General features: G+C 37.9%; 2 protein-coding genes across 2 annotated transcripts in view; one reads left to right on the forward strand and one right to left on the reverse strand.

The window, feature by feature from the left end:
* The window catches only part of MCMBP (minichromosome maintenance complex binding protein), an 18,824-nt gene extending 13,756 nt beyond the window's left edge, over window positions 1-5,068 (reverse strand). Inside the window, exons 1-7 of the mRNA XM_009881653.1 lie at window positions 5,030-5,068; window positions 3,773-3,975; window positions 3,125-3,264; window positions 2,631-2,716; window positions 786-926; window positions 455-495; window position 1 (exon numbers count right to left, since the gene is read on the reverse strand). The exon at window position 1 is cut by the window's left edge and continues 102 nt beyond it. Of these exons, the coding sequence (XP_009879955.1) occupies window position 1; window positions 455-495; window positions 786-926; window positions 2,631-2,716; window positions 3,125-3,264; window positions 3,773-3,975; window positions 5,030-5,068 (651 nt within the window). The remainder of the gene's footprint in view (window positions 2-454; window positions 496-785; window positions 927-2,630; window positions 2,717-3,124; window positions 3,265-3,772; window positions 3,976-5,029) is intronic.
* Window positions 5,069-6,863: 1,795 nt separating this feature from the next.
* SEC23IP (SEC23 interacting protein) lies at window positions 6,864-25,282 on the forward strand. Its single transcript, XM_009881654.1, has 18 exons — window positions 6,864-6,873; window positions 7,725-8,254; window positions 9,685-9,880; window positions 10,392-10,585; window positions 10,930-11,019; window positions 12,305-12,425; window positions 12,767-12,856; window positions 13,492-13,633; window positions 14,988-15,196; window positions 16,009-16,127; window positions 16,728-16,898; window positions 17,269-17,364; window positions 17,542-17,748; window positions 18,438-18,593; window positions 19,346-19,448; window positions 20,819-21,004; window positions 21,914-22,076; window positions 25,201-25,282. Exons 1-18 carry the CDS (start codon window positions 6,864-6,866, stop codon window positions 25,280-25,282), a joined length of 2,865 nt encoding a protein of 954 aa, XP_009879956.1.
* Window positions 25,283-26,304: the final 1,022 nt, after the last annotated feature.

A 26,304-nucleotide genomic window follows, 5' to 3' on the forward strand; every position in this document is an offset into this window, starting at 1 on the left:
AGAATACCAAAAAAAATTTTGTTAAAAATCTGAAAATTTATTTTCTTTTTTTAAAACTAATCCCCCAGAGTCAGTTACTCAGCCAGCAGTTACAACAAACATGCAACATTACATACTCATGAAACAGTGAATCTAAAGTTTATATCTATAATGCTTTGATTCTAATTGCACCGCACTACCAAAAGTAAATTGTTTTCCATAGCAAAAGTTTCAAGAGCACTCCCCCACCAAACAAAACAAATTTTAAATACAACAGAAAATGCTTGAATGCTGAACTTAGAATGCTCATGAGCAGTAAAGAATACTCTGCTTTCCAAGCCTGAGATTAATTTTGCATTATAAGAGCAGTATCTCCAGGAATCCACTAGTAAGTACCGAATAAGCTATATTGCACTTATAAACTGCATCTGTGTAATGTGTCATCTCAAAATTCATATAACTTGTATAACTTACCCCACATTCTGCCACATCTCTGTATTTACCAAAATGCAAAACCTGTCAAGAAGGAAAAGGCTATGCAATCATTATGTTTCTGACAGCGCCCTGAATATGAATTACTTATACCGAAATCATTGCAGTCTGTAGTCCTTCAAAGACATATTTTCATTATTTTAGTAATTTTTATTCCTCAACAGAAATGTAAGAAGCGATATATTATTGATGCCATTTGAGCCACATAAACAGTGCCCAGACTCCATAGTTTTAATTCAGAAACTAGGGGAAATACAAAGACTAGAATGGAGAAAACGCTAAACATTTACTAAAATAATCAGTATTTCACTTACACGTGCGTTTGTGTTTGGGTCAACGGTTTCATACACTCCCATGTAAAACTCAGGATCAAACATATCTTGAACCATGCAGCGAAATTTCACTAAACTGTTGGGCTTCAGGTAATGTACGGGAACATCATTCAGTGACGGCACCTATAAAAGAGAGCTTATTCTAAAGAACTGGTATATAAATATTAAGAAATGCCCTAAAGTAAACCTAAATCAGCATAAAATCTGTCACTCAACTTATTCTCTGATCATCTGGTATATCCTACTGCTACTTGCCTCAAACCCTCTATTGTTGTTGGTATGATCAATTGCCTCTGCCAACTCAGTGCCTCATCGGGTAACATACTGAGTATTTTCTCAGTACTCTTCCCTCACACCTGCAGCCCTAATCCAAGCAGTAACAAAGTGTGTATACCTCAACACTGGAAGTTTCTGCAATAGCTGTTACAGAAATGAGCTACGATTACCAGTCACAAACTTAAGAGTTCCCACATTCTTCCAGTTCCAGAGCCACCAGTCCTATTCATTTCTCAATCCCAGCACTAGACTACAAAAAAACGCATTTTGGTCACTGAAACTATGGGAGCTCTACAATAACATTTAAAACTAACTCTTACACTGGGAATTATTGCAGTTGCAGTATTAAACAGAATTTATTACTTATTTTATTCCCATTTAACAGCACTTTTACCATGTATTATATACCAGTGGTACCATAGCAATTGCATGCATGATTTCTTATAACAAAAGGCAGTGGAAAATCCTTATGTTAATTTCCAAGTCTTTTTCACATATGTTTACATGACAATGGAAAATGGAAAGACAGAAGGAAAAAAATCAACGCCTAGGCATGTGGTATAACTTGAAATAATGAGAGCTGCAGTAAGAATAGGGTTTTCTGATTTTGAAGATAAACTCCGTTGAAAAAAAAACCCAAACCCACATCCAATATTAAAATGCAACAAAACCCAGAAGTGGCCCTCTAGGAATGGGATTTTAACAAACAAACAAACATATATTCCCTTGTGCTTCTCTTGAGTAAGAAAATGCTCTTTCACTTCCTTCTAATGTTGTAAATTTAACACAGTTTTGCCATCTTCACTTCGATTTAAACTGTTATTGAAATATTAATTACAGAGTACTCAGTGACAGAGGAAGAAAAAAAGAAACCAAATCATTTTCACTTGTTTCAGCCATAAGTAGAACAGATTTGATATGAAAGTTTCTAATCCACTTAGCAGTGTTCCATAATGCTGTTTTCGCCACAGTCTTTTAGAAAAATATCAGCTTTAGACCTCAAGCGTGCATGCTTTACTTTTAAACCTAAAGCATAGCTTCCTTGCTAAACTGCAAAAACCAGGCCTGATAAGGCAGTTTTAGCAGAAGGTATTTTTTGCTAAAAGCCGAAAGCCCCAGCAGCTATTTCTTCAACCCACATAAAGTTTGCAGTATCGCGATAGAAGATCATGAGAGAAGGGGTTTACAAACAGCAGTTCAGAAACTTGTGGTGTACAAACACTGCCGACTCACAGTAGACAGGGCAGGCATTAACACTTTCAAAAATTACAGTATTTGTCAGCTCCTGCCATCTACTGGATTGTACCACAAACAGGCAGCATTCAGCAGTTATGGCCCAGGGCAAAACAGTGAAATCAAGTAGGTTGGCTTCTCCGGTTTCAGTCAGGATTTTACATATTTGCTTTACACAGAGATTAAAGAACTGAGATGTAAATAACGTATCACAAAGTCTAGGCCTAGTGAAAAGGAAGAACTTCTCAGAAACATGTAAGAGGTAAAAAGAATGAAACTCAAGAACAGCGTAACTCTAAAAGAATAAAACAATCTTACCCAGTTAGTAGCATTATTTTCTTTTAATTTCTCCTTGAAGTATTCGGTTACCTTCTTTTCCCAATCCGAGTTTGGAACATTTTGGGCTACAAACAAAACACATTTACGTGCACGTTAGCATCACATAACAGACTTCTACTCAGCATTCTCATAACATGAGAAACAATTTAAACATTTAATTCTATTCTGGGCAAATGACTGCATTCTAGATTACTTTACACCTCTTATAATTGCACTGACTTCCCATCTTATACCCTTTCAGGCAAACCAAGATGAACACAGCGTCTCCTGGAAGCGGGGAAAAGCCTGAAACCCAGCTAGAGCGCGGAGGAGGTGAGGTGACGCTTTCTGCTTTACGTTCACTGCAGAAATTTCGATTCCAACACGCCTTCGGTGAAGACCAACCCTAGCGCTAAAACAGCTTCAGCTGACGGCCCTGGTCGTATCACCACCGATCGGTAATCCATGCAGCCAGCCCATATTGCTCCCGATACCCGACATACGCTTTGGTTTCTCTCCCACTCTGACAATATAATGTTGTCCAAGACCTAGAAGCATGTGTATCTCAACGTTACCATCCAAGGATGCCCCGGTTGTCAGGGAGCAAGCACTCCTCTGCAGAATTCTTTCGAAACTACAAGCAAAAGGTGGTCAGCATAATTATGCCCATTTAACAGGCAGCAAGATGCAGGCACAAAGCAGGCACTTACTGCAAGATCCTCCAGCACACCAGAAATGGGGTCAAGTCTTGAGTAAATAAAGCATGGGATTGCCATGATGTGCTCTTCATTATCTCATTTTTACACAATACCAAGCACGTGGTCACAAAGTGATGCCATTTAACCGTTCCCCCTGCACCTCCAGTCATCTAATAGAAATGGTTCTTGAGGCTCTGAACAGTAAACATTCAAGTCTCCAAACAATCTGTAATTCTAATTACCTAAATATAGCAGCAACAACTTGGTTTGCTACTGAAAATCATAAAACAGGTTTGGAGAGACACGTTCCTCCTAACTTTGCAACGACAGCAGTCTTATTGTAATCAAGAGCCTTCATGGCTCATCAGGCCTCTTTGACAGGTTACCTGCTGACTACAGCTTCAAATTCCTGAGCCTCCTGACTGTCCCAGACCTAACGCTCACCTTGGTACAAAGAGATTTTGGAGATGTTTGAGAATGCTTTGAACATAAAGGTTTGGTTCCTTAATAACTGGTAAAGGAATGGAGTCCTTAGGTAATACAAGAGCCATAATCCAATCTGTATATACGTCGACACAGTATTTCACAGTATCGCCATCCAGAGGGAGGGTCAGTCCATAACAAACCACCTCCATAGTCCATTTTACCTAACCAAACACAAAGCAAAAGTTATTAAAAATAAATATTAGCAAGTAAACAATGGTCAGAGCACATTGGTTCTCAGTCAAAATAACAGTAGTTATGTGGCATGGCCAATTCTATTTATCAAATACTGCAAGAAAACACGGAGTCATAGAATCACAGAACGGTTAGAGTTGGAAGGGACCTTAAAGACCAGCTAGTTCCCACGCCCCTGCCCTGGGCAGGGACACCTCCCACCAGCCCAGGTTGCTCCAAGCCCCGTCCAACCTGGCCTTGAACACCTCCAGGGATGGGGCAGCCACAGCTTCTCGGGGCAACCTGCCCCAGGGGCTCACTGCCCTCACAGGACAGAATTTCTTCCTAATATCTGTTCTAAATCTCCTCTCTTCCACTTTGAAGCGAATGGTTGGGTGTTAATGCTTCATGAAAGGCAAACTGCTCGAGATGTACGTGTTCTGCTTTCTCGCGTGTGCTTCATGGTGTTCATGTGCCTTCATGGCTATCGTGTTTTCAGTTCACTGATTGGCATATTTGTTTCAGTGATTAGGAGTTGTCAGTGCTTACGTTCAGGGTTATACTAATGTTTTCACTTTTTTTTTTTTTTAAGCTCGTTTTCCATGTTATCTTCTAATTTCCTTGTGTGAAAGTAGCATGTTAAGCAGGCATCTTAAATTTCCTTGTTAATTTAACCGTGGTTTTAAAATCCTTTCCCTAAAGCCTTAATGGTGTTCCAAACACGTGCAACTTAAAATGTGATGCTCAGGCAGTTTCAGAGAAAGGAATGGATTTTGCTGGAAATGCGTTCAGTCTGAGATTAAAGCCCTAAACAGTAAAAATGCATCTAGAAATCAGATATTCTAAATTTCACTTCATTAGTATGTGTTGAGTCCAAAATCCAAGACTTGATTTCAACACTGTTGTATCTTAGCTAAGTATTAATATAGTTGAAAATCAGTAGATTTAATAAACTGTTTGCCAAGTATGGCTCTGAAACACTACTTTATATTGACTAGGTTTTTTGGGGGGCAGGAGGGAGAAAAGCATATTATTCCTACTTACTTGAGGTATGTAGTTAGCTGATATATTTTCTACTTCCATTGTGCAATCCTTAGAGGTTTTATTTCTTGCAAATTTACATTGTTTTTCATATTTTAAAAAAAGTAATTTTTAAGTGCTACTCTGGCTGGTACCTTTGCACAGGTGACTGTCATGTGGCAATTTCCTGAAGATTTCAAAGCTAGCCATGGGGAAAATCTGATTTAATTTCATTAATGTTCTGAAACGTATACTCTTCACCTCATTTAAAATTTGATCGGGTGAAGATTCATAGTTTAACAACAGGAGTGAATTTCAGTGCCAGATGTAGTGCCACATTTCATGTCTGTCCAAGTAAGGCCCGTGTCCTGTTAAATGTTCTGTTTCTGTGCACCATTGCACTCGTCATTTGCCCACCAGGGCGTCATAGGGATCTGGCTGTGTAGAGCAGTTTGCATCTTGAATCATAGTTTGAAGCAGGAAAGAACAAGCTCTTGAGTTTGAATTTTAAATTGGGTAAAATATAATAAGAGTTGATCTCAGGAATTTTTTCACATCTGACAGCCAACATTAGGAAACTGTGTGCAGTCATAAACTTGTTCTGTCTCCAAGAGTGAGTAAGGTGTGTTTTGTGCTTTGCAGTTGGATGACAGAAGATATGTTCTCTGGCTCAGGTGTGGGTGAAGTAACCAGTATATTTACTGTAGATAGAGGGTAGTGTTCCTAATGAGGAAGTGGACTAATGTCACTTGTGGTTGTCAGGTGACAAATGGTAAATGACAAGGTTTTATCTTATATAGGGAGGGATATACAGGAGGTTGTCACACAGTCACTGTTGAAGAAAGATTGTTTTGTATATGGGAGGAATACTACCCTTGCGTGTCAAAGCTGTATGCTCATAGGAATCTTTTAAATTTGTATGAAGTGCTTCTTTTTCTGCCAGTCTGGGCTTATGTTCCAACGTAGTTTTTGCAAAATTAGAAAAAGGCAAAGTAGAAAGTATTGTATTGTTGGAAAACTGTGTGTGTGTATATATATATACATATAATTCTTGTTTAGGCAGAGCTTTTTGTCAACCTCATTTTGCAAGGAGACACAGTTAGACTAAATCTCTGAAACCTAGTTGAAATGGGAGAATAGCAGGTGTTTTGCGAACGGGCATTTGGTAAAGGCCTTGAAAACTCTTCAGCACATTGCTAGGTGTTTGTCGTGATCTGACACATGGTGAGGTGAATTGCCTGCTCTGCTACCAGTTATTTTGGAAAGCTGAGAATTTACAGCATGGTATGCAGTATGCTTCTCTCTATTGCACAATGTTTATGAAACGTGAAAGGAAGAATTTTATTGTTCAGAAGTCGAGACCTTTTCTTTAGTATAAATGGCTATTCTGCTTGTAGTTGGGACGTAACCCCTAGGCCTGACTTCATAGTGATCATTGCTTATAAATGGTTTTAGTATTCTTCACACGATGGCTCGCATACATAGGTTTTGGGTTTTGTTCCTCAAAGTGGAATAAAATGCTATAGGTTAAAGTAAAAGAAATCAATAAATGCAGGTGATGCTTGCCTCAAATTGACACCATCTGAAAAGACTACTAAATAAACGATGGTTGAAATAGTCTTTTTTTAGTCATGGCAGCTGCTTCTTTTATGATTAATTAATTAGAACAGCAGCTTCCTAGGGAGACTTCTCTGTGGATTCCCCTGTGGTCCCTTGATACTCTGTATTACAGTTATGTTAGCTGTGGATAGAGACATTTGTTACTGACTGCTTGCAGCTACAGAGATGCTTGGTCTCTCTCTCTTTGGCTGGGGACTGAGTAGCAGAGAAGCAATGATAGCTCTGTGGTTTCTTCCCCATGGCTAGGGGTTAGTTGGATTGCCAGAGCAGATGACAACACTCTTATGTCTTCTGCAGATTGCGCTGGCTGCTTGCAAGGTGCTCTCCCCTCACCAGGCAGTGATGCTCAAACCATCCCGGATTTAACTGAGTTTACTGCAAGAGCTATGATAATGTCAAACCACTTTTCTCCCCACTTCTTACTAAATCATTGCAAAGCAGAAAACTGTGATAGACCAGGACATGGTTTATGTATTTTGTCAATGCAAAAGGGCAGTCATGTCCTTGCACCTTTTTAAGCCCTCTCCTGCAATTATGTAGAATGAAGACTTCTTTTTCTGCCCCAGAGATTTAGCTCTTGTGCTAGTCTAGAGTAGGATTTTTAGGGAGAACTGGAGTAAGTCTTGCTCATCAAGTGACTTGGAGTGATGAGTTGTGGTCACCTTATGAGTCCAATGGGAAACCTTGTGAGGGCACTGCTGAAGGAGCAGGTGAGAATGGAATGGTTTGGGAAAATGAACCAAGGCTGCTCTTACATTTGGTAGGCATAAGGGAAATTGAAAGGGTTTTTAGTGCCTGGAATCTTTGCCAAGTTGGTGTGAGAAGGCCCTGATTTTAGTCATACTTTGGTCTCCTGTTTCAGATTTTTAATTTTTGTTGCTTTATGCGTGTACAGTGAGTAACTTTTATGGTTCATTTTAAATGTTCCTGAAGACTTGATATCTTTTGTTTCATTTTATGGTGTGTTTAATCGTCAAGGATGTGTAAGCTTGTAATGCTTCATGGGGGCCGATAGAGTTTTAGAAATAGCATTTTGACTACATACACTAACTGATTTGAACCTCTCACAATATCTGTCATGACCTTCTTGTTTTTGCAGATGATTCTGCAGATGTTGGTGAAGAGGACAGCTTCTTGGGTCAGACTTCTGCTAGCTCCAATCCACCACAGACTTTCAACTATTTCTCTCAAGTCCCTAGCAGCAGTGATCCATTTGGAAGTATTGGGCAGCCTCCCTTAACAACTGTTGCACCACCTGGTGCAGCACCAGCCTTCTCCAGGCCTCCAGCTTCACTTCCACTTGTGTCTGGGTCACAGGATGGGCAAAATGCCTTTTCACCGCATATTCCCAAATCACAGTCCTCTTACAGTGCACCACCTACTTCACAGGTGGGAATTGCAGCTTATCAGACTCCTCAGCAGAGCTGTCCCCCACCTGCAAATGCATCTACTCTTCCCCAAGGAACATCTCAGCAGGGGTATAACCCTTATCGGCACACCACCCTGAGCAGCAGAGCTAACCCATACCTTACTCCGCCGCAGCTGCAACAGAGTCAGGCACCTACTCACCCACCGTCCTCTGTACCGCCTGTTCAGATGTATCAGACGCCTCCAGGGTCATTAACACAGGTATATAAATCATTCCTGTTGTCCTGGTACCAGAACAAAACCAACGAAGTCAGTTTCCTCTTTGAATTGCATATTTTATCTTCTGAAGTTTTTTCTTTTCTCCCCAAAAATCCCCCAAAAAATCTAGAACCATTTCTGATAGCAAAGTCTTTTCCCTAGAACTAGCCTGGAACTGTTGCTTTAGGAAAACTTCCTGATTTTTGAAGCGGGTGTGCCCTGAGGCTGTGGCTACTTGAGCCTCAGGCTTCAGAAACAAAGTCAGGTTGTGAAGTTTTGTTGCTCTTTTCTGCCTCTTATTGAGTTTGCTGCCATTTCAGCTATGCTGCTGCATTATTTGTGCCTCTGCTGTAAATCAGATCACTCAGCCATTTGCAAGAGATAAGGACTAAAAATCTCTTTTCAAGCTGGTTTTGCTGGTAAAGCCAGCACTTTTTGAAATTATGATCTAAGTCACAGGAATTGTCAGCAAACCCTTTGAAACGCATCGGTTGAGAAATTTGTGTGATATAAAGCATTAATCTCCATTCTTTTTTACCTTCACAAAAGCATTATTAAAATAATGTGAATGGGTTAGTAATAACCTGCAAGTTTTCCTTGAAAACAACAAAAATTGTTTTTATTTTGCCTGAGCTATTGCTATATTGCTGCTATTGTAAATAAAGAATAGAAAGATTATATAATGACAAAAACCATAGGAAAAGCAGTAGAATCTAAGCAATTTGGACTTTTAGATTGAAGATTTTCCAAACTTGTTTGCTTGATTTTATATAGTGCACAATATATTAGTGTTTTTTTTTTTTTTTAAACGTATCAAACAAAGCGGTTGCTACTGCTGACATCACTTGCTTTTAATTGAACTAACTGGGATCTTTGTACAATTTATATGAAATCAGCTTTGGGTAGGCTATAGTCCCTTTCAAAATCATTTTCTTGTGTCACTGAGGCTACATTTGAGTTCAAAATCTGTCTGTCCTGATCACTTTGCAGGAGAGCTATTACTGAAGTGGCCACTTGTTAAAATTGATAATCTTTATGCAAGAATGTAATTGTGTATAAATGAATAATGAGAAGAATGCATTTTTGTTTTCATGTCAAATTTGGTGGCTGTAAGAAATAAGCTCAGCCTGAGTTTTGAAAATTTAGGAGAATATTTTAAATCTTACTAGGTGGTCAAGGTGCTAGACCATAACAGTTTCTAAGAGTATTTGTGGGAATGAAATTCACATCGTTTCTCAATTTGAAAAGGTATAAGTTTTCAAAAACATGATAAAGTGGACGACTTACCTTTCATTCTAGAAATGCTATAGACAATGTTCTTGGGGAGGAAAAAACCTTAGAAATAAAGGTTCATAGTATTCTCTATGGCAAAGGATAGATCAGTTCTGTAAAAACTATTGAGATTGAGGTGATGAGCCTGTATGTATTTTCAGTTTCCACAGTCTCAGTCACAGCTCCGAGCTCCCAGGCCTGCAGGTCCTCTGGTCCAGGCACCTCCTGTTTTGCTGCAGAACCAATATGAGCCGGTTCAGCCACACTGGTTCTACTGTAAGGAGGTGGAGGACAAGCAAATATGGATGCCATTCAGCATTCTGGATTCTGCAAAACTAGAGGAAGTCTATAATTCTGGTAAGTTGTCTCTTACTCAGAGGTGAACAGAAGGACTAGAAGGAAGATATTAGAGTAATGCCGCTCATGTATGAGAGAGTGATAGGGCAGTAATAAGTAATGTTAATACATTTCTTGAAGGTCTATACTGTGCCACTTAATTTATTTCACTTAGATGATCTGTTGCTTGGTGCTGTCAGTGTTAAGATGTACGTTCCTAGCGGATGTAGCATTTTTGCGCAGTCCTCCTAGTTATCTGTGTCTTGGTTTGCCCTTTGTTAAACTCTTGTCAGCTCTGGAATAAGTATTCACGTTTGGGAGTTGTTCAAAGCTTTTTTTGTTGCATACAGAGCATTTAGAAGTGTTTTAGGAGCAACACAATGGCTGTCTGATGTTATGAAGCTTCTTTTCTATGGTTATAACTCTGTCTTAATGGCCTAATATTCATCACAGAACTGATTGGGGTTGGGGTGAGAGAGAAAAAAGATTGCATGTGTTAGTATTGTAACCGAGTGTGACTTTTGTATCATAGTCCAGCCTGATCCTGAGAGTGTGGTTCTGAGCACTGACGGGGGACGCTATGATGTATACCTCTATGACAGAATGAGGAAAGCTGTTTACTGGGAAGAAGAGCCTTCTGAAGTGAGACGATGCATGTGGTTTTATAAGGGAGACAAGGATAGCCGGTTTATTCCTTACACTGAGGATTTTAGTGATAAGCTAGAGGTTAGTATTTCCTTTAGATAAACTTCACGAAGAACTTGATCGTTCTTTGTATTTATGACCTTAGAAATACTTCTTTGTGTTTCATTAAAATGATTTCCAGAATGTACTTTCTGGAAGATAAGTAAGCAAATCCTGGAAAGGGGAGTGGCTGGAAGGCCACGTTGTGCATGTGATAGGTCCTGCACAGCTGTGACCTAAAATCAGTTTGTGTAGTGCTTCACATGACACTTGTATAAATAAAGTTATGTAAATTGTAATCTTAACATTACAGATGATGCACAAGGCCAAAAAATAGTTTGTCTGAGAAGGCATGCTGATTTTGTGTAACTTGTTTACTGTTACAGGCAGAATATAAAAGGGCTGTAACTACAAATCAATGGCATCGGCGACTTGAATTCCCAAATGGGGAGACAATTGTTATGCACAATCCCAAGGTAACAGATTTTGGCAATTGGTTCTTACAGAATTCATCAGGGGTTAATGAGCAGGTTGGTGGAAGCATAAATTGAATGCAGTCTTAGTCTTGCGTGAAAAGTAACTGTTGATCAATTTGGGTATGTGTGCAATTAAGAGGATGAAGTTTATAGAACGCTGAACTCCTGCTTGCTTCTATGTGCTGTCATGGTTAAAAGACAATACTTTCTGAAACCTAAGAAGGGTTTGTGTAGTACATATTTCAACTGAGCGTAACTGGCAGCAAGCAGGAGGCAATTTGAGTTAGTTTAACCTCAGTCTGTACCAAATGGAAGGTAATTTAAACTGAGAGCTTTCATGTGGAAAAGAGAATTAATTTAACTGTAAGGTTATTAGTTTGTGTTATGTAAGCCATTAGAAGTCTTCCAGTGCAACTGTTTTTAGGCCGTGAGAAAGTATAGCAAAAAAAGCTTTTTTGAAAGTTATTCTAAATACTCTGCTGACAGTCTTATGTGATTAAAACATGGACTTCAGCCTTATTGAGCAATACTGTTAACTGTTCACTTATCACAGATGCAGTAATTAATAAATAAATGCAATAATTCAAGGGCCAGAAAGCATCATGGTTGCTCCTACTTTAAGCATTTATTAACGCTGGTTAAGGAGTTCTGTCCAGTAAAAACCTAGAGAAGGAGGGCTTAAACCACTTGATGTCATAAATATGAGTTCAGGCTGTACTGACTCAGTGTTGTCTTATGAACAGCAGTGCTACTGAATTCCTTGCTTTCTAGGGTTTCTGGGCTACTATGAATATTGTTGTCCTTCCCTGAAAAGCAGTGCTTTTCCCTCCCCCCACCCCGTGATAGAGTAATTGTAAATAGTGGTAGTGTTCAGTTTCCTTACAAAAATGGTAATCGGTAAAGGATGAATGGGCACTGGGGTCTAGGAAAGAGGAGCTTGAAAAATGCTTGTTTGAGGAGTTAAAATTGTTAATCACTGGCCAGGCCAGCTTCTTCAGCTATGGTTACTTTTGTTTAAATCATCTGGTTGCTTTTCAAGATAAAGAGAATTATCTGTGTTAGTTCAGAATCTAGTTTTAGTGAAGCTATTGCTGCTACAAGGAATAACTGTAGGGTTTTCTAAGGCCTTTTTTTTTGCATATGTGCTAATTAAAGAAAACAGTTGTCTCAGATGCAAGATAAAATAATCAAACAGGAAGTGTGTTAAACCATGCAATGCTTTCAAACTAACAATATGAATCCTAAGATTTTTTGTGTTTATAATTGGATGATGTATTTTTTTCAGGTCATAGTTCAGTTCCAACCTTCTGCTACACCAGATGAATGGGGCACCACTCAAGATGGTCAGGCAAGACCAAGGGTAGTAAAACGTGGAATAGATGATGACCATGATGAAATTCCTGATGGTACGTGATTACTGTATGTGAGTCTGCAGATTGAGTAGTCATATGTTTCAGTGCAGATGTTAGACCCTAGTGGGTGAGGTGGCAATGCACTGTTCATGCCTAGAGTCTAAAGATTAAATGGGTTCCTTAGTCTAAGCTGCCTGAAAGAATCTATCTGATTTTGTGGTTTTTTTTTTTTTTTTTTTAAATGAAAGATGTCCTGTGGGCTATGGTATGTCTTGAACCGTGTTATGTGATAGGCTTTATGTAGCAAGTATATCTTAACATTGCTTGACTCTAAACTTCACCACTGCAGTACATATTGGTACTCTGATTTATTTTTTTTTTTTCTTTTTCCAAAGGAGAAATGTCGCAAATTGACCATCTGGTATTTATGGTTCATGGCATAGGTCCTGTATGTGACTTGAGATTTAGAAGCATTGTTGAATGCGGTAAGTTTTTGCTTGTTTAATAAGCAGTTGTATTCTTAATTGTTTAAATGTGGGTCTCTATATCTCGTATTCAGATAAGCATGTCTTTAAAAAAAAAAAGTCTCTAATGTTAAGAAGTTCAATTTCTGCTAGAAATTTTTCCTAATTGTTTTCCAAAAGCAGAATCTGTGTTTTTTCACCCTTACAGCCTTAACTGTTATATTAGTCCTCCATATTAGACTTGCAGAGTGGTTTGGGGTTTGAGGTGTGTTTTTTCGTCATGTGGGTGCATGTGTGTGGTTTGTGTGGGGTGTTTTTTTTGTTTGTTTTTTTTTTTTGTTTTTGAAAAAACAAAACAGAACACAACCCCATCACAACTGAGTAAATTAAGAAAGCCATGTCTGGTCATGGAGCAAAAATGCATTCATTGTGAGATAAATAGAAGCTTTCCAGAAAATCCACTTTAAAAAAAAATATTTTCATATAGTTAAAGGAGTAATGCCTGAAAAAATTTTCCATTTGACAGTTTCCTTCATTTGTGTTCTGGCTATGTTGAAAATTGGAGGTGGGAGGGAGGGAAAGAAAAGAATATTTGTAATTGTGTGTTACTTGAGTACTGCTATTATCAGATTTTTCCTTACTCTTCTTCTCTACAGTTGATGATTTTAGGACTGTTTCTCTGAAGTTGTTGCAGACTCACTTTAAGAAATCTTTAGAGGAACGTAAAGTGAGCAGGGTGGAATTCCTCCCAGTTCACTGGCATAGCTCTCTGCATGGAGATGCAACAGGTGTAGACAGGTCAGTATATTGTTTAATGTTGAGAACTTCATACGAGCTGCATCTTAACAGTTTTTGTCAAGTGGATAAAAAGAGAAGTTAATATGCTCTAGAGTCACCAATTTTTTTAATTAACATTTTGATGAGGAGTGTAAGTAAAGTGGAAAGGCATGTGAAGTATTTTCTCTTGTTTATTTTCATGACACTGAGTGACACAATACGTATACACACGCACATATTTTCAGTACTGCATTTTCATGAAAGTGGCTAATGCATTGATACATGATGATGAATCAGTGTGTAGAGATAGTGATCGTAAGTATGAGGTGGTGAGCATGGAGATGTATTGTCCAGCAACAGATATGTGCAGTTTAGAATGGAGAATTTTTGTCTCCTGTACCTTCCTTCAGTCTCATTGGGTCTGACCCTAGGAGATGCCAGTGTCTGACCCTAGGAGATGCCAGTGTCCTCTTTCTGAGGAATGCATTGAGCCATCTGTCCAGTTCCAGAGTAGCACTTGAATTATGATTAGGTAGTTGAGTTAAGGTGCTGGGATTTTTTTTTTTGGTTGGTGTGGGGTTGTTTTTTTGGTTTTTTTTTTTTTGAAACAAAGTCTCTATGTTTGGGTAGGATTGTTACAGCATTTAAAAATCTATTTTAAAATCACTTCTTGGTGCCTATCCCTTTGCTGTTGCTTGACATTTCAAGCTGTTTTCTCTTGCTCAAAGGTGCAGAAGTAGAAATTGCGAGGGTAGCAGCCTGTGCTGCTTCGAGCGCATGCTGGTGTTCTCCAGACTGTTCTAACTCAGTCAAGTCATACTGCTTTCGTAGAATCTTAGTCTTTTATTCTTATTCGAACACTGCGTTGTCTTGAGGAAGGATCCTCATTCTGTTAATCAAACCAGGCAATGCTAACTAACTGAGGCAGTCTCAGTTCTAACTACAGCTGTCTTAACTCCAGGCAGGCTGGTGGTGATGCCAAGCTTTTTCTCCAAAAAGAGAGTATTATGTTGCCTGTTGCTTCAATTTCACCTTCAGTTTTTATAAGTGAGTTCTTTTTCTCTTCTACCAATCTGCTCACAGAACTTCCCTGTTACTATATAAGAGCAGTGTTGGAACAGAGAAGAGGTTATTTTGGGCATCCCTTCAGCCTGGAGAGGAAAAAGAGAGCTGTATCTTTCACAAATATGTGCAATCAGCACTAATGTATGAATATGCAACAAGGCCCAAAGGCTATATGTTTTTTTAATGTCTGTAGAGACCATATCTGTAGTATTTACACTGCAGTTCTGCTACTTGTCATTTCAAAAGTTAACCAAGTTCTTATCTGCGTTTTTTAAAGGCATTCATGCTTCTAATGATTTTGTGTTACTAGGAACATAAAAAAAATCACTTTGCCAAGCATTGGACGCCTGCGCCACTTCACCAATGAAACACTCCTTGATATACTGTTTTACAACAGCCCCACCTACTGTCAGACGATTGTGGATAAGGTGGGGCTGGAAATGAATCGTTTGTATGCGCTTTTCATGAGTCGCAACCCAGACTTCAAAGGAGGAGTCTCTGTGGCTGGGCACAGTTTAGGTAATTATCTAAGGAATTAATTTGGGACAGGGAAGTTGTGGAGGCCCCATCCCTGGAGGTGTTCAAGGCCAGGTTGGACAAGGCTTTGAGCAGCCTGGTCTAGTGGGAGGTGTCCCTGCCCATGGCAGGGGGGTTGGAACTAGATGATCTTTAAGGTCACTTCCAACCTAAACCGTTCTATGATTCCTACTACATTAAGGGAAATGGGACCTTCATTAAGCGTAAGGCTAAAATTAGCTGATAGGGCCTGGCTGTCTTTCAGAATACTGCTGACTAAAAGTCAAACACCTCTCAATAGCTAAGTTTATAAATGAGAGAAGGTTGGTACTTCACAGCTGTGTGCATTCTCCCCTGTCTCCCCCTTTAGTTTTCTTCATGAAGATTTAGTGTCTGATTTGTGTTTAAAAGTTGACAGGTTATCTGGTGTCCTGTCAGGTGGGTGACTTCCGTGTCTCAGAACACCCGCTTTATAAAAGTAAGATAATTTTTTGCGACGCGGGCTAAGTGTTATAACATGTGCCATCCTGGTTTGGGCTGGAGCTTTTCCTCCAGTTTGGCAAGCAGTCCAAGATGGTTAAGGAAAGGTAGTTTAATCATGGCAACTACACAAAGTGTGAACAGGGAAAAAAAAGTTTGTTTTTCGATGAGAATTATTGTGTTCAAGATAATATCTGGGTATTTTAGTTTTAATTCAGCCGTCTTTTTTGATCAATCTATACATTGTTTTTACTGTTGCATATAAATCTTGCTTGGGATTTAGGGACAGGAAAATTTGACATTTTTCCCAAGGCAACTTTAATTCCTGTTTCCAGGTTCCTTAATTCTGTTTGACATATTGTCTAACCAGAAGGACTTGGCTTCCTCAGTAAATAGTGGACCATTCTCTGGTGTTAATGGGACTGTAAAGGACATGGCTGTTCATGATAAACAGGTAATTCACATGCTAGTCTTTTCAGGCAAGTAGATCTGATATTTTCAGCAACTTTTTCTTAAGTTTTCAGAATTTATTAGCTGAAACATTGTTGTGGGTTCTGATAGTACATCTTAACATGTTAATGGATATTTGCAGTTTTGTAAATATTGTTAGTTCTCAGGACAAACTATTTGCATCTTTGTCAAGTTCCAAGTAGGCCAGTAACAGGATTTGATCATAAACATCAGCTTTGACCCTTGTGGACGTGTAATTTGGACTTAACAGTATCTGAATGATGGGGGAGATGCATAAGAGGGAAAGAATCTATCCGTGTTCAGGCTAGAAACAGTGACCAGTGGTTTGATGATTAAAAGGAAATATTTCTGAGTGTTGGAAAGCTCAAGAAAACTTTTGCCACTCAGTAATTTTTAATTACGTATTTTGCTGGTCTGTTATTAGTGGAAAATCTGTATCCCACTTTACTAAAAATCGGCATACATTTACAATGCTTACATAATAATGTTTTTAAGAGAACGTAATTTAACATGTTTTTACTTGCTGCATATTGGTTTTTCACTGTTAGATGGTGTGATGCTGTTTCTGTGTTGTTTTGTTAAGATGACTGAAGATACCAGTTCCTTGGGCTCCTCAATTACTACTTCTGGTGATGATCTTTGCGAGCCTGAAGTAGATGATGATGTTCCTACTTTGCAGAAGACTCTGGAAATGCTTAGTTTGTCGGAGTACACAAGTACATTTGAAAAGGAGCGAATTGACATGGAGTCTCTGGTACAATAATGTTTGCTTGACATAAGGGGTTTGCCAGTGTATGGAGGTTTATGTTTGGGGTTTTTTATTTTTCCTTCGAGTTTAGCATACCATGAGGGATTAAAGCAGTTGCAAAGTTAAGATGATTAATGCATGAAATGATGAGTAAATATTATGCAAAACTCTTTTTCTTGGTGTGGTGTGTGTCATACCCCCTTTCCCCCTAACTATGTTGAGGCACTTTGTATTATGTCTTTTTAAATTGTTTGTAATTTATGTAGCTTTATAAAATGTTTTATCTAATTCATGAGTCATTGCCAATAAGAAATTGTATAAGTTACTAGAAAAGTTATAAATTATGCTTTGGGGCGTGTGTGTTTTTCTTTTTTAGCTGATGTGTACAGTTGATGACCTGAAGGAAATGGGGATACCTCTTGGACCAAGAAAGAAAATAGCTAATTTTGTAAAAGACAAAGCAGCCAAGCAGGTAAATACACTTTTTCAGGAATGAAATGAAAAGTTGTTAAGCAAATGTAACTGACTTCCTTGCTGTGGAGTAACTCATATTCTTTAACATGCTTGTTGACATCATGAATATATTAAAGGAATTTTGACAACTGTGAAATAAACTTTTTTTTCCTGATTTTGAAACTTGTCTCAAAAGGAACAAAAGAAAGCAGTAGCAGAAAAGAAAGCAATGCTGGCTGCCACACTCCAAACTCAAGAAGATGCCCAGAAAGCAAAAGAGACAGGTACTTCAGTCTCCCCTTCAGAGTCTGGTCAGCTGCACTCAAAGAGGAAGCTTCCAGTTGGTGCATCTGTTTCTTCTGTGAACATTGACTATGAGTATTTTGAAGTTGGAACTGGCCAGGTGAGACTACATAGATTTAAATTATGTATTTGGAACAATTCTGTCCTTTTGCTTGGTTTTATTTTTTGGTTTGTATTTGTTTGGTTTTTTTAAATGATAACTTTGTGCTACTTCCCTTGATTGATGTACCAAAGTTACATTTACATAGAACTTTACCCTTTGGTGGGAGGGAGGGCTGGGAGAGTGAGTTAGATCACTGAAAAACAAAACTTAGTATAACAAGGATGCCACTACAGTTCACTGTTTTCTTTCAGCAGTGGGTGAGCTGTAAACATGGTTCTGTTTCAGAAGCAGAACTGTGTGAATGCCATAATATTGAATGGTTCTGTGGCTTTACATTTATCAGGGTAGCTTAAATTGATCAATTTATGCTGTTATATTTGAGTTTTACCTCAAACTTAACTTAATTAAAAAAGTATTTATAACAGGAAGTTTGGCTTTTATTTTTTTTTGTGCTCTCAATTTTTTTTATTTTTTATTTTTTAAGAAAAGCATTTTAATATTATGGTATTAAAGTGTACTAGTACCTGTAGTGTTAGTATGGAAGAGGGTAATGCAGCTGAAGCTTTCTGGAAGTACTGTGAGCATGTGGTTGATTTAATACACGACTTGTTTTTGCTTCCCAGCTGAGCGTTATATTAACTAGCTGGCAGTTCTGAGAGATTATATATCTGTTTTCTGTCTGGTAGGTTTCTGTGGTTTACAGTGCATTGGACTTTGAACCAGATATTTTCTTTGCTCTTGGTTCACCTATTGGTGTGTTTCTTACCGTGAGAGGTGTGGAGAAGATTGATGAAAACTACAGGCTTCCTACCTGCAAGGGATTCTTCAATATCTATCATCCGGTGAGTAAGCAGTACTCTGAGATTTGATTTTAGTTGATGCTGAGGACAACAATGCAGAATACTGAGTTGTAACCTCTGAGCATTACCTTTCTGTTCCCCACGTACATTTCCCAAAACACCCTTTAAAAAAAAAAAGACCCAAGTGAAATATATATACCGAATATTTGTGGTCTTTACTGCCAAGGTGAAGTAGAGCTGGCTATAGGTTTCATACCTAGCATTCTAGGTATGCGTTGGCTTGATATTTGCCCTGTTCATTTTCAGAGCTTAAAAAACTTTTTTTTTTTTTCTCATTAATTTCAAGCCACTCTTGTCAGTTTTTATAAAGTGTTTGTATTTGAGCCATTTACAGGACTTTCGTGAGTTTCCAGTTTAGATTCTGGGAAATTTAGAAATCCTTAGAGGTTTTGCAGTGTATGCAGTACATTTGTCCTCTTCTGTCCCATCTTGTTTAACAATTAAATAGTGACGTGCTGGTAGAGAACATCAGAGGGCAAGAAAATTTTGCTGCTCTTTCGCTGTTGTGTTTCCTCTTTAGAATCTGTGTAGGAGAACAAGACCTAATTAGTTAATGAAACTGTTTAATCTTACGATTAAACTAAATGGTCATGAACTGACTTTCTGTAAACTGAAATAGAATAGAATTAAAAAATGGTTCTCTTAATCATAAATAGGGATATTTTTTTTATTGACATGTGATAATTAGAATAATTTCTAAGATAACTAAATGCCAATGTGTTGTTTCTTAACAGCTTGATCCAGTAGCTTACAGGTTAGAACCAATGATCGTTGAAGACATGGATTTAAAACCAGTTCTCATTCCTCATCATAAAGGAAGAAAAAGACTTCATCTGGGTAAAAAGAAAACTTATTTCATATATGGATCTCATTCCTAATTTACTCATTTGATACATTAGAACATTGTGAAATTTCAAGAGACGAATGAATGTTCCCAGATATCTGACTCCATGTTTTTCCTAAAGATCAGAGGGGATTCCTCCCAGTTCCATAAGTTGGACATTCACAATTGCATTCAGATGTAATAATCATAATTCCTCCCGATTTGAGCTTCTAATTACCAAAGTTCCACTTGAAAATTGCTATACACTGCTTGTTCACCTCAATTTCTAAGATGATGTGAAATGGAAACTAAATTTACTAGTTTCTCTGATCTTGTCCCTAATGACTGCCCTGAAGTGTTTAACCAGGGTCTGTTCAGTATTGAAGAAGTTGAGGAAAAAGGTGACTCCATAGCCATTGTTGGGCAGGGACTGGGTTTTGTTGCTCATGAGTACACATCAAATCCAGGTGCTATACTTAAATTTTGCATATCTAATAAGGAAAGTCAATTTTCCTGTACAGTGGACAAAATTACTGTTGTACAATTTCACAGAGCCTTCCTGAAAGCCTGTCTTTAGGCACTTGGACAGAGAAATTTTGCATCATCTATAGTTTAGAATGGTACATTAGAAACGAGTCTGCTTTCCTAGACCAGACGAGGTACTTGTTAAGGGATATTTTAGGCTACAACTCTCAAAAATTGTGTATGGTGAGGAGAAAAATATGGTCTGTTGCTCTTTTCTGGTTTTTCTTTGGTGTAGGTGAATGTTGCATGGAATAGTCATGAGCCCTGATCTAACAGACCCATGTGGTTCTAACCAGTTATTGTGAAGAGCTCTTCTTTGCTCAGAATTTCCCAGCAGTATTGAATGGCAGCTTCATTACTGGTGACACAATTACTGAGCTGTAGCAGAATTCCAGGCTGAGAGTGCTTCTCGAAATTCATTGCTACTGCAAGAGATGTTGGCAGCTCCTCTGGTCTCTTCTGCTGTGCTGGAGTTTGAAACTAGTCTCTCTAATTTTCCTTTACTCTGTAGGATGTTAGGGAGTGATTGTGGGTGGTGTTGGTGTTGAGGGATTGGCTGGTGTAGCTATTTTTGTGGACCCTTCTGGACTCGGTGGCTGTTAGACTGTTTCCTGTGCTAGTAGGTGTTAATTCCTTGACCCATACAGTGAGAAATTAATCGTGTGTTGATTACATTTCACCTAATCTTTTTAAATGGAGTAGAGAAGCACGTAACACTCATTCATGACATAGCAAGCCTGTTTCTTCTGGTAATAGGGATGTTTTTTAGACAGGGTTTAATCGTTCTGGTTTTAGTTTATAATTTTAAATCCTTCTACTATGGTGGTTTTTAATTATTTTTTTCTTTTCTTTTTCTTAGAGTTGAAAGACTCTCTCTCTCGTATGGGATCTGATCTCAAACAGGGTTTTATTAGCTCTTTGAAGAGTGCATGGCAGACCCTTAATGAATTTGCACGTGCTCATACATCTTCAACTCAGCTACAAGCGGAACTGGAGAAAGTAGCTAACCAAATTAAAGAGGAAGAAGAAAAGCAAGTGGTAGAAGGTATGTGGACACATCGTTGGTTTTCTTATAACTTATCAATGTCAAATTAGTAGAAACTTGAGCATCCTAGTTACTGCTTGCTATTGATTTTCCTGACCCCATTAAGGAGGCCTCTGCTTTTGAAGTATTAATGTTAAATATAAGATCTACTGCTGCATTTTTTTGTCTTTTAGGAAAGGAAAAGTTAACTCTTATTGAAGGATGTTTTAGGCTTGAGTTTATGTAATCTTTCAACTTTCTGTATAGAAGGGCAAGTTTCTCAATCAGTTGTTTTCTTTCTTCTCAGGCCAAATTAGTACATACAAATACTAATTTGTGAGATTTATTCTCTTTGGCAGTGTTTTGCTGAGTTTTTGGGATGAGCTAAGGAGCATTTAAGTATGTGCTCTAACAGGAAAAAATACTGCTGAGGAAAATAAATCAGATATAGATATTACCTCTGATAATACCAAGGGCAGGCTTCCCAGTTGTGAATTATCTGGTGGTGTTTAGTAATGCTGGCTTTGTTTATACTTACAAACACAAAACATTGCTCCTAGTTTAATTGAGGATAGCGATTGACTCTATGCAAGGGGAATGTGAAAATACATTATTTCAGGTTATTCACTTGTGGAATGACCAGATCTGTCTATGTATAAACAGTGGGGTTTGTTTTTTACAATTGCTCAGCTACTACTTTGTGAACTGTTTTTCAAACAAATTCTGTTTAAACTGTTATGAAAGAAATAAGCCTATAGTTCCAGTTACGTTTCTGAACTATGCAGTGGTGTGCTAGTCAGTTGAGGCTGTTATTATTGTCTTATTACAAGCACTTGGAAATTATAGCAGGGAAAATAGGTGATATTTCTTGATTACAGTCAAGCAGGCTGTGTTTGAAAGTAGTTTAAATCTTAAACTCTTTAATTTTAGCTGAAAAGATCACTGAAAATCCAGACCCTCCAAAAGATGAAGATTTCTTAGTGAAGGTTGGCATGCTAAATGGAGGTCGTCGGATTGATTACGTTCTACAAGAAAAACCAATAGAAAGCTTCAATGAATACCTTTTTGCTTTACAGAGTCATTTGTGCTACTGGTAAGAGGAAATATTTATGATTCTATAAATAGTGCTTTTCTGATATAACTGTACATCTTTAAATGTTGGTAATGACATGCCTACCATTTATCTTCCTCCTATTGTCTGTTATTTATTTGTGACCGATATAATAATAGCTAGAATCATGTTTCCTGTCTCAAGAGTTTTATAATGAAAACTCAGGTGATCTCTGTCAAAAATCACGCCCTACTGTTTCACTTCAAGTACATTTTGACAAAAAAAGATGGGTTTATATACACAGATCTAATTTCAGGCTACTACTGATTTGAGAAGTTAAACGTTGTAAAAGGACCAACCAGTTATAAAGCTACCAGAATAGGAATTGTTCCAGTGGTCTATATGTATGACTTCAAAAACCTGAGTTTTCTGGGTCTTTGTAATCGTTGAAACGTTTGGAAAAGGTGACTGTCGAGTTGGATACGAGATCCTTATAACTTAATTCTGAAATGGCCTCTTGTTTGGAAAGATACTGCCTTCCCATGCAGGCATACTGTAAAGAGAAATTTATTATACTCTGGCTGCTCACATGTTGTATAATTGAGATGATTCGAGTATTAAGGTAAACAGCATATATGACTGTCCAGGAATGTCAGTCTCAAGGTGTCGCACCTAGATGTCACTATGAGCTAATCTCAGTTCAAAATAAAATTCTGTGTTAGCACAAAGTAAACAAATCTATTGTCCTGTTTGCAATAAAGACATTGCATACTGATCTCTTGAACTTTGACACTCAAAACACACACCTTTAGCTACAATAATTTTCAGAACAAGGAGAGCTCTAATGAGCATTTTGACAACTGTAGTTTTCAGATAAATCTATTCATGAAGGTATTGTATTAGACTAGAATATATAGTAAAACTTTATTACCTCTTCATGTTGGAATGAAATTGCTGGATATTGATGCTCTGCTATCAAAGATTAACAAATAAAAGGAAGAAAAAAGGCACAGTGGATCTCTGTAAATTTGGATGGTTATGATTTACCACTTGTGCACCGTGGTTGCTCATATACAGAACAATTTGTAGAACAAGAAGAGTTTGATGTCATCATATGATCAGAGCTGCAGTATGCCATTACCTTATCTGGATTTGGATTTCCTTTTTTTTTTTTTTTTAAGTGCTTACATGTTTCAGATGGAGAAAGATAAAATTTCATTTATAGGAGTAGCAGTAACTATTGACTTGTTGTATTTGCCCTTATGAGTTGCTCTCTCTTATTCTTGATATGTCATTGTCTGCATTTTATTACTGTCGTAAAATTAAGCATACGTGAAAATACACAAGATGTGGAGTGGTAGAGCAAAGGATGTGTTAACTGTACTTGGCAACACGACAGCGCACCTTTATATGTAGGACAAGCTGGGACGTCAGGTGCCGAGCTGTGCAAAATGCTGTTGGTGTGGGAGGGTGACTATTTTTGTTATTCAGTAGGAAAAATACTAGTCTCTTGTTCTGAGTTTAGCAGGTGCTGCGCAAGTGGTGCTCTACACTATTTTAAAAGTTTTGATATTCAATAGCTAATAATTTTTAGAAGCAGGCAGTTTTCCAGAGGTTAAAATATGAAATTGAAAGCGATACCTGAAGGATCTTACTAAAGTCGGTATCGCTTACGTTGTTAAAGATCAGTAGCTGCCGGAGAAGGGATTATCAAGGCTGTGGTGCTGGTGCGTGCCAGGACTGCGGAGCAGTGAGCTCTGGCAGGGCTCCCGAGCACTGGGTGACCCCATGGTGGCAGTGCCGTTTTGCGGGTAGAGTTGAAAGAACGGGGAGTTCTTTTCCACAAGGCGGCAGCTGATCATTGCCAGGTTTTTTAAAACTTGCTACCCATAGCTTTTTTTACATGTTTTGTCATTCAAAGAAGGAAGATAAACACGATGATTAACAACCCAAATATGAGAGTGTGGGGGGGTTTTTTGGTTGGTTTTGGTTTTGTTGTTTTTGTTTGAGTTTTTTTGAGGGCGTTGGTGGGGAAAGCCTTAAATAAAATGATCTGTATGTTAGAGAGAACAGAGCTTCCGAGTTGATCTTTCTGCTTGCTTGCTTGCTTTCCTGATAGCAGAGACCATCAAGAGATGTGGCCACTATCTCTATGCTCAGTTGTGGAAAATAGCTGTAGTCCCTCAGATTGCACATTTAACTCCGTCTTGGTGCTGTGTATATGAAGTTCCGCACATTTGGAGGATCACACTTCTGACAGTATAAATGTCTTTTACTGTCTCCCTGTGTAATTTCTTTTAAAAAGCATAGGAAGCTATCCTTCTCTAACAACTACTGCAGCTTTGGAATTTTGTTAAAATTTACCTGTTTAACTTTGTTATTTTTTCACAGTGACTCTTTTAGATTGGTATTGTTTGTGTGTTTAAATAAAATTAAAAGTAAAAAAACTGAGTCTTGTCCATGTTAAATTGAAATTCAGGTAGCCTAAAGCTTTGATTTTGAAAAGGGGAGGAAAAACTCCAATTTGGAAATGTGGCACTTGTATTATATTAATCTCTAAATTATTTGAGAACTTTCTTACTTTTTAGTGTTAAGGAAGAGAGCAAGACTATGGATATTTAATATAGTCTGTTTACAAGGAAGTGCCAGACAGTGAGGAGAGAAGAATTAGAGTATTGCTGGTAGAACTGGCAAGGCTGAGTTTTGACACTGCACTAGTAGATGCAGTGGAACAAGTAAAGGAAGAAAGCCTTGGTAAGCAGAATGTATTCTTGGTGGAATATATTCAGTAGCCCATTGCAGACAAAAAGTGATAGATTATTTGAGGAGATTTAAGCCAAATGAGTAACATCAAAGTAGGTAGAGAAAGGAATTTCAAGTTGCAGCCATAGTAAGTTAGGGGGGACAGAGGTGGTGGTGGGGAATGTAGTAGAAAAAGGTAAATGTGTAGGCTGGGGCTGATAGCAGAAAAATGCAAAACTGATGAAGAATTGTAGCTCGATGGAATTTGGTGGAGGTAAGGCCATGTTCCCAAAAATAAGTACTAGGGCAATAGGTTGTGCAAACTTTTTGGATACCTGGAATGTGATGAAGTATGATTTACATGAATTGGAACACGGACCATACCAAACTAACGCTTTTTTTTTTTTCCCTAAATTCTTCATAGGGGATCTGAAGACACTGCCTTGCTGTTTCTCAAAGAAATATACAGGACTATGAATATCAATCCCGAACAGCCACAACATTGATGTATAGATACATGAATTTGTAAGTTTGTTCTAGTATAACTTATGTAATCATATCAAATTCAGCTGTGACTTAGATGTTTTTACTTTCCCTTTTTCCTCTGAAGTTTAAATTATGAAACAGGCAGCTGCAAAGTGTTATTTTGATGGGAAAAACAATTTCTACACTTTAGATGCAGGGGAAGTCTTCAAGTTCTTCCCCTTCGTTCCCCAAAGATACCTGATATTAGAGTTTTTGGTAAGGGGTAGTAATTGCCAGTACAAGTACATAAAAAATATGATCTCTTTTTATCATGTTTCTTCCTCAATTCAATTGTTCAGTGAATGTTTAAGTATAGGAAAACTTGGTGATATTGGATATGATGAAATTTCATTTACAGTGCAGGAGATTAAAGAACATCCAACAGTGTTCCAGTGTTGTAACGTGCAAATTGTGGTATTGGTTGACCAATTGTACACATGTATGCCAGGGAAAAAGTCACTTCTCTCACTTCACCTAGGAAGGTGTTAAACATTGATATTCATAAAATACTGGCATATAGAGAGGTCTCATTAAGTAATTTATTATTGTATAGCTTAAGAATTTCAGTAGACAAGTGAAATGATGTAGCATGGAAGTTGTTTCACTTTGAAAAGAAATCAAATGTATAATATAATTGAGTACCGTAGATATGAAATATAACTTGCAGGTATTTTTATTTTAAGATGTGTTGTCCTAGCTGAGGATCTGTATTATACCAGTTTGCCTCACTGGATATTATAGAAAAGGCTATATTCTCTTTTGAGAGACAAGAAGGAAGAAATATGCACCTTGCCTTTTTGGAATTGTACAACAAGATGTATTTTTGATGTATTTCTCCATTTTTCAGAAGAACTGATAATGTCAAGGTACATAAATACCCAGTATGAAGAGAAATACTTGACATTTCAAAGGAATATTCTAGATATCTTTAACTGGTACCATACAGTTTTAGTAGTCTTTTGTCATGGTCAGTTGATAGCATCTTTTTTAAAAATGAAATGTC

This window comes from Charadrius vociferus, unplaced genomic scaffold (genome assembly GCF_000708025.1).
Source record: "Charadrius vociferus isolate BGI_N301 unplaced genomic scaffold, ASM70802v2 scaffold282, whole genome shotgun sequence".
NCBI classification, from domain to species: domain Eukaryota; kingdom Metazoa; phylum Chordata; class Aves; order Charadriiformes; family Charadriidae; genus Charadrius; species Charadrius vociferus.